We start from the raw sequence: 8,585 nt of genomic DNA on the forward strand, positions 1-8,585 counted from the left end.
AACAGGAAGGCCAGACAAGAGTTCTAAAAAAGCCTTCACAGTGCTGAAACAACATCCTATAGACAGATGAGACCAAGATCAACTTTTACCAGAGTGATGGGAAAAGAAGAATTTGGAGAAGGAAAGGAACTGCTCATAATCCTAAGCAGTGAAGCATGGTGGTAGTAGTGACATGGTGTGGGCATGTATGGCTGTCAATGCAACTGGTTCTCTTGTATTTTTAGATGATGTTACTGCTGACAAAAGAAGCTGGATGAATTCTGAAGTGTTTCAGGCAAAGTTTTTGCTCCTATTCAGTGAAATGCTTCAGAACTCATTTGATGGTTCTTCACAGTGCAGATAGAGAATGACCCAAAGCATACTGCAAAAGCAACCAAAGAGTTTTTAAATTGAAATAAGTGGAATGTTATGCAATGGCCAAGTCAATCACCTGACCTGAATCCGATTGAGTATGCATTATACTTGCTGAAGACAAAACTGAAAGGAAAATGCCGCAAAAACAAGCAGGAACTTAAGACAGTTGCTGCAGAGGCCTGGCAGAGCACCACCAGGAATGAAAATCAGCGTCTGGTGATGCCTATGCTTTCCAGAGTTCAGGCTGTAATTGACTGCAAAGGATTTGAAACCAAGTATTAAAAAGTAAAAGATTGATTTATGATTATTATTCCGTCCACTTAATTTTGGACCCTTAACAAAAGGGAGGCACATATGCAAACTGTTGTATTTCATTCAGCATTCACCTGATTTGGATGTAAATACCCCAATGCATATGATATTATTTTAGTGTGTATTATGAGTGTATTATAAGGGAAAGCTCAATTATTTTATCATGTATCAGATGAGTGGACCATCTTGTTCTGTTCCCACTTTACGCTGCAGACGCATGCTGAACAAGCAAATGGATAATTGCCTATTTAATGAACTCACAGCTAAATGAAATATAGTTAACTAGATAAAAAAATAGAAAAGGTGTTTTAAAAATAGAAATAAGCAAAAATTAGAAGAATTAACCATGGGAACTAAAAAAAAGTTACAGGATCAGTTACAGGAACTAGAAAAATGCAATTGTGAAAACTAGAAAAAAGTGATTACTACAGTTTTCAAATATATCAAACATACACAGACTGATATAGACCCTGAAAAACTGATGTACACAGAGAACAGATATATTAAGACAGACAAATATCTTTCCTGTCTGTTTTACTGCAAGTATGTTTTCAAACCAAATATAAAAAAATAATTTTGTTTATGAAGCCATTTCCTTTTTAATAAATTGGATTGTTGGTCTTTTATTACATAATCACAGTGTTGTCTATAAACGTACACTTACCAGTAAATGCACTTAAACTCTCCTACAAGACACGAATACGTCAAGGCATTTTATGTGACAGCATTGGTGGAATCTGTATTGTGAAGATACAGCAATAGTGCAATTACAGAGTGTAAGGCATTGTGAACAAACATACAGCAAAGGAGAAATATAAACATTCATACTGGCCATGAGATTTCAGCAGAAAACAACTGTAAACTTTTCAAGTGAGTGTATGCCACGTATCAACTGAGTATACCATGTCAACACATGCCTACACACAACTCATCCTTGTTCCATCTAAATTCATACAAGAGCAGTACTCCTGTTTTAATTAAATAACGACTCCTATGGTGATATTCTCTTGCATGTCAACTTGTGGAATCCCTGGTGTCCTATACTAGGCAGTAACATAACGCCTAAACAGCGAAATCAGACACCAACAGCAACACTATACACAACAGCACCTCTACAAACTCATCCAGCATAGATTTCTCTAGACATCAATAATGTGACAGGACACAATGTCCCCATCAGATTCAGATCCAGCTTTCTATATGGACAGCCTTCGTACCGGAAGATTGCTAATGCTTCTGTGAGAACTAAAGGGGTTTTGAACATTTAGCCATTTTCTTAGCAAACAGTTCCCGTTGGTTGTTCATGTGTTTGGTCTTTCAGTGTGTTCTGGTTGGGAGACCAGTGCTCTGCAGAGGTGGGTGGGGCGATGGTAGGAGGAAGGAGGCTGTCCAGCTCTTGTCTTTGACCTGTCTCAAGTAGCCATTCATGGAACTTCTGCTCTACTAAGGCCTGAAACTGCCGTCGCTGAGCCCTTTAAGACAACAAAGACACAATACAACACTACTGAAAGCCTCATAAGAACAAACTCACCATTTCACATTTGGCTTAAATAAGTTTTCTGAACTAGAATTCATCTTGTTTACATTCACAGAAGACATGTCACTTGTATAGTTTTGAATGTGGAAAAGTGTATGGTCAATATGGTGAATGAAGCCCCGCCTACTAGTGCAGAAGTCAATCATTGATGCTGTAGACTGACGGAGAAGCTCGGGCCAGACGTGTGCTTTTTTACAAGAGTTTGGCGGTCAACAAACACACTGGAATCTCAGCTAACACTTGCTTTACAGACATAGAGTTGAAGTTAGAATTATTAGCCCCCTTGTTTATTTTTCCCCCCAATTTCTGTTTAACGCAGAGAAGAGAGAAGCAAAGGCGGCTGCACGAGTCTTTTCATTGTTTCACATACATTGCTCAGCGACATGGACACCTCCAAATGATGTTGAAAGTCGCATACTGTATTTATAAAGTATAATTAACCTAAAAATGTCTCATTTTTGTCTTCTTTGCACAACCTACTTAATGATAGACGCGCGCGCGTCTACTTTAGTGAACAGAACCTGCATAGGCTATGAGTAACAGGTAATAAAGTTGTAAATAATATTCTGTTTGTGGCACAGAGTGATCGTTTGAGAGCCAAGCGCAAAGTATGAACAGCAGTGAAAATGAAACCGTAAGTGTGCACATCATTTAAATAATCATATCGCATTTTAGAGTAATGATTACAGCAAGCATTTCATATGTTATTTCTTTCATAGCGAACACACAGTTGTTCATGAAAATAAATGTTTACAGTGTCAGTATAACTACTCTAGCCTATGTAATGTTGATTTTACCAGTGAATTAAATGGTCTAATAATGTTGTCAATGACAGATTGCAAGCATATATCTCAAACATAATTCAACATCAGAATTATTATAAGTAGAATAGAATTATTTATAGAAACCAGTAGACCTACACATAATATTATTATTGTTGTTACCATATGTTTGAGAAAAAACAATAATAATTGCCGACTCTTATTAACCTCATGTTTTACATCTACAGAATCATGAGAAAATCATGATCTTTATTTTAAGCAAAAAAAAAAAAAACGATTCTCATTTTAGCCAGAATTGTGCAGCTCTAGCACACACACACACACACACACACATACACACACACACACACACACACACACACACACACACACACACACACAACTTTTTATAAGAAAAGCAACAAGTGCGATACAACACCTTGAACAAAACTGTTTACATTACACTCAACACACAGCAATGTCTGATTTGGCCTAATATTTTGGAAGCATTAATAAATCTACATCTATGTTTATCTACAGCCTGGCGAGGAACCAAAAAGTAGGCTTACTTGTTCAGGTGTGCATCCTTCACTGTCTTCTGCCACTCCTCTATGGTCTTTTCTCGGCTCTCCAGAGCCTTCTGGAAGTCTTCCGGCAGGCTCCAAGGGATCTCACAGTTATCCCCATCCATTTGGAAGGGAATCACCAGTGGATAAAACTCAGAAGGGGGCTGGATTCGGTAGCAGCCTGTATCTGGAGCTGAACCCTCGACTCCAAACAGTAGAGGCTGGTTCCATAAATTGGGAACCACTGCTAAACCTGCACTCGCCATGTGGTCTTCTAGTGTGGGGTACTGTGTGTGAAAGGGGCCCAGAGTGAGAGACACATTTCCAGGTAGGAGAAGGGGTCGAGTCGGAGTGAGGGAGTGAATTATGCAGTTAAAGGAGCCTCCTATGGTTAGACGACCGGCCACACAAACAACACGGACATTCTCACAGTTCTGAATGTGGACACTGGTCCTCACCGGTCCCAGAACCACGGTACTGTTCCTGCACTTGTCCAGGGTCACTGACCTGCAAGACACAAAGGCTTGGTTTTGATTGGACCACACTATATTATATTTATTTCTTATTTATTTATATTTATAATAATGCTTTTTTTCTGCTAAGCTGTTTTTCCTGTACATATTTTAATATATAACGTTACATTTCTTGAATTATTATATTTTCAAAATTTTGTTCTGCATAATTTCGTTCTCCTGTGATGTTTTAAATGACAAAATAAAGGAAACTTCAACTTGATAAAAAGACATGAGACTATGCCAGCTTTTCTGGTAAGTTAGTTAAGCCCTAGTTATGCAAGTTGTGAGTCATCCATTGATGTTATTATTAGGAATGGGACAGGATTGTTGACTAGTTGTGTAGCAACAATTGTGTTAATTTTCCATCTGTAATATGCTCCAATTTAAAACTCAAACAGTAAAGCATGGCATTGATAATGCCAAAATTGTTGATTTAACTCTCAGGTAAAGGAAGAACTGATAAAAATGCCTACCTTTAATTAGCTTTGGATAAATGCTATACACATCAAACAAAGAAATATGGAAACATGAAATTGTGAGAATGTGAGAGGCATGGGAGTATTTGTTAGCATTATTCCAACTTTCAAGTAGTATCAACATTTGTTTAGGCTTTATGTTTTATTAAATGTTATTTATAGTAAATGGGAGAAATTAATTCAGAAATAAAAAGCTACAGAAAATAAAGAATCATATACTTAACTATTTAGTTACATAAATCTAAACACCTTCTTTATTGACAATGTATTATATCATATACAATTATATAATGACAGACAGAAAGAATGATATGTCATGATATACATTAAAAAGTTGTTCATTTATTTATTACATATATATTGCCACATCAGCAACTTATGGCTATTTCGTGGCCAAATGGCACTAAAAAGTTGTAATCTTCAAATCACAGTAACTATCATGATACATATTATTATAATATACTGCATTTACTTCCAGGACAATTTACAGCTTAACAAAAGAAGGTATATCACGACATGCTTAAATTATGAATGAAGTGTTTCCTTACCACAGAGGAGAGAGAAGGTAGATGAATGCCTCACTGCAGCGGTGGAGTTTGATGTTGACGTCATTCAGCTTTTCAGAGTCCTTGGCCAATGTCTGCTTGCAGACCTGCGACATGAGCACCAGTCGACTTCCTGGAGGAGCCGCGTGGGTGTTTCGGAATATTTTGGCTTTCTTTAGCGTGCCCTCTACTGTAAAATTAAAGGTTCGTGACTCCACTGATCAGATTTACCATCCATCAGATCAAGCTAAACCACTCAAAAGATCCATAACACAATCCTTTAGCTGTTTCCCTGAGGTTCAGTTAACTTGTATAGTTAATATTCCTATTTTTCATTTTTTTAAAGTTCAATTTAATATATCATAATATAATATATTCAATAATATATTCTGTCATAATTTACTCACTCTCCACTTGGCAAAAACCTGTTTGAATATCTTACTACTGTTAAACATAAAAACATATTTATTTGTTAAGAACGTTGAGTGTTTTCCAAAACACTTTTTTAAAATATGGATCTTAATGTTAAAACAAAACTCAAAGGTTTTTAACCAATTTAGGGGGAGTAAATGTCCATTTTTGGTGAAATATGTATTAAACAAATACATTTCTTTTGTTACTGTTCCTTTAAGATTTCTAAACAAATATGGCCTTTTTGCATATGAAAATTTTAAATTTACTCCCAAAGATCATTGAATCTGTAGAAGTCCGCAAAATACTAACAATTACATTATTTAATTTAATTTAAATTTAATTTAGAAGAACAGCATTAAGTTTACCTTGCAGGGCCCATGACAGTTTTTTGCCTGACTGTGAGCAGTTGGATATTCCAAAAGGATTGAGGCAGAGGGCCTGACGCAAAAAATCCTGGAACTGCTGCAGAGAGTAGGAACAACTGAGTTTTGAGAATCCCGCTTGGGACTGCAGCTGTGAGCGACTGAGGAGCTTGTGGACCGGGTGAACTGTACGGCTGTGGCTCACAGATCCTTCCAGAAGAAGGCTAAGGCTCTCCACGGCCTCTAAAGTGAGGTGGCCGTCACGCGAAACCTGTCCTGAACTGCTCAGCTGTCCTGGCTCCACCAGCAGCTCCAAGAGCTCAGGCAGGTGTGTCTGAAGAAAAGTAAGATGGGCCTGGACGTCCCAGTTCTGGTAAAAGAGAAAGGAAAAAAATCTATTTGCACTATACTGATAATTGCAACAGGATTACAGGGAAAAATGCAAGTTAGACACACAGACACACACACAAATGATCATCATCATAATTATCCTCATCATTTATTTATTCATTCATTCATTTTTTTTTCCGGCTTAGTCCCTTTATTAATCAGGGGTCACCACAGTGGAGTGAACCGCTTACTTATACAGAATATGTTTTACGCAGCGGATGCCCTTCCAGCTGCAACCCAGTACTGGGAAAATCATCATCATCATCCTCAGTATTATTAAAAACGAAATTTTCTTGATATTTATTTTCACAACAATTAAGCAGACACCAAGAATTCATTATAGTAAATAATTGATTAAATAAATGAATCATTTATTTGAAATAGTAAGCTTTAAATAGAACGTGTTTAACGTCATATCTGATTAATTTAATGCATACTTTCTAAATAAAAGAAATAAAAATAAACTCCTTTTTTCATACTTTATAACATGACTGATTCACACACACGCACCTTATTTTGGGAGCTAATTTTGGCATCTCTCTCAGAAGAAGATGATGAGGGTGATCGTGATCGGGGACTCGGCCATTCCTCTCCAATCAGTGACGTGCGGAGAGAGATTCGGTTCAGTTGTTGTAAATATAGGAAAAGTAGAAACTGCAGAGTGTCTACTGACAGCTAAAGCAAGGTGAAAAGAAACGATTAGTGCTGCAGGATAGCAATAATGATGTCTAACAGCACTAGACCTCTTTATTCGTACCTTACACCGCTGCCTGTCGAGCTCCTTTTGAGTGTGGCATTGAGACAGAGCTTCTGCCCACTCTAATCTCTGCTCAGCAGAGTGTGGCATCAACAGATCAAAAGTTTCAAAATAGAGCCAGGCCAGATCCTCTGCAAGCTGCAGTTTTCCGCAAGCGATATGTCGCCACATTTGCCAGCCAAGCCTGGGAAAGCAGCCATCCCGCGTCCGGACGTAACTGGACATCTTGCGCAGATAATGCATGCTGAATTTACTTGGAGGTGTGGCGGGAAGCACCCCGATGAGGAAGGGCTCCAAACGTGGCCATACGTATGCTGTGTACTTGTCCATTTCTATAGAAGAGATTGAGTCGGTCAGAGAAAGTATCAAATCATCATTAAAGTATCAGTGACAATGTGCTAGAATACATGTGTAAAATAGTATAATATGTTAAAAATAAAATGATAATTTTATTAGTAATAGAGTCAGTAACAAAAGAAAGACTGTCTAAGTTATAGCTACATGTATAGCAGGCAAAGGCAAACAATTTCCTAAGTAACCACTTGATGGCCTTGTTGAATTGAAATTTTTTTTTCAATGTTTCCATGACGACCACAGCATCCTCAGCCAAAGTTTTACTTCATTAATTCCATACAATCCAGTGAGAATACACTTTCATTGAAAAAACACACACTAAACCAGTGACATTTTACAATACAAATCTGAATATTAAGCACATTTATAGAAAGAGACACAACCTTCCTGCAATCTATAATGTTTAAAGTGAGACAACCCGTCCAATAAACCTTTAGATTCAAAAATTTTTTTTTGAAAACGATTGTGGAAAAACTTATTCATTTTAAACGATTTTGCAGAAATACGATTTAATTACGAAAAACGAGAACAGATGGTAACTTAAGAGTATAACAAGTTATTTAAGATTAAATTATACTATTTGTGTATTAGAGATGAATATTTTTACTCCTGTTAAGAGAAGGACGTGAAGCAATAAGGTAACTTTACGACATATTTTTCAAAACTAACGTTAACTTACACCAACACAGTGTCAACAAATTCAGAATTCTCTCTCCTTACCTGGCCACTGGACGTTTTACGGTGTCAAAAGGTGGTCACCTTTGGTTTCTTGGGTAAAAATACATTTGAACGTGTATAAAATAAACATTTAGATGGAAATGAGTCTGATGCTGTGCACATTGAATCGCGCGCGACCCGACACCAAACACAGGAACCTCGCGAACGCGCGCTGTTGTACCGCTCAAAACTTCATTATAATCGTTTCATTCACTACAGAATCACCTTAGGTCAAGGCCATCAGCAAACCATCACCTCAGAATAATAAATTACTTCAAAACTAATGAACATATAACTTCTCTAACGTCCAGCTTAACCATCTCTAAGAAAACAAACGATAAAACTGTCCAACTGTTCAAGAGTGGTTGCCAAGTCTGCGTCACAAAGTGACGTAACGCAAATCGCTCCGTTTGGAGCACTGCTGCATTTCAATATAAAAGTCATATAGAGATTTACATAATCGATGTCATTAAAATACACCTCCAATTAACATCTTTGCCAGCAAAACACTACCAAATGCAATAG

The 8,585-nt window shown here is 37.3% G+C and overlaps 1 protein-coding gene across 1 annotated transcript; it reads right to left on the reverse strand.

The window, feature by feature from the left end:
• Window positions 1-1,244: 1,244 nt before the first annotated feature.
• tbccd1 (TBCC domain containing 1) lies at window positions 1,245-8,452 on the reverse strand. The gene is made up of 7 exons (XM_056464780.1): window positions 8,064-8,452; window positions 6,990-7,321; window positions 6,743-6,907; window positions 5,846-6,212; window positions 5,070-5,256; window positions 3,534-4,037; window positions 1,245-2,138 (listed from the first exon to the last, which is right to left on the reverse strand). The coding sequence occupies exons 2-7, from the start codon at window positions 7,317-7,319 to the stop codon at window positions 1,943-1,945; spliced, it is 1,749 nt and encodes a 582-aa protein (XP_056320755.1). The 5' UTR covers window positions 7,320-7,321; window positions 8,064-8,452; the 3' UTR covers window positions 1,245-1,942.
• Between the last annotated feature and the right edge of the window lie 133 nt (window positions 8,453-8,585).

Source organism: Danio aesculapii, chromosome 9 (genome assembly GCF_903798145.1).
Source record: "Danio aesculapii chromosome 9, fDanAes4.1, whole genome shotgun sequence".
NCBI lineage: Eukaryota > Metazoa > Chordata > Actinopteri > Cypriniformes > Danionidae > Danio > Danio aesculapii.

Bases quoted from the DNA above. Each gene is read 5' to 3' on its own strand.
- tbccd1 (XM_056464780.1), bottom strand. From the start codon at position 7,319: ATGGACAAGTACACAGCATACGTATGGCCACGTTTGGAGCCCTTCCTC. The intron at 4,038-5,069 runs GTAAGGAAACAC...TGTGTCTTGCAG, and splicing joins TACCTTCTCTCTCCTCTGTG to GTCAGTGACCCTGGACAAGT. The intron at 2,139-3,533 runs GTAAGCCTACTT...GTTGTCTTAAAG, and splicing joins AAGGATGCACACCTGAACAA to GGCTCAGCGACGGCAGTTTC.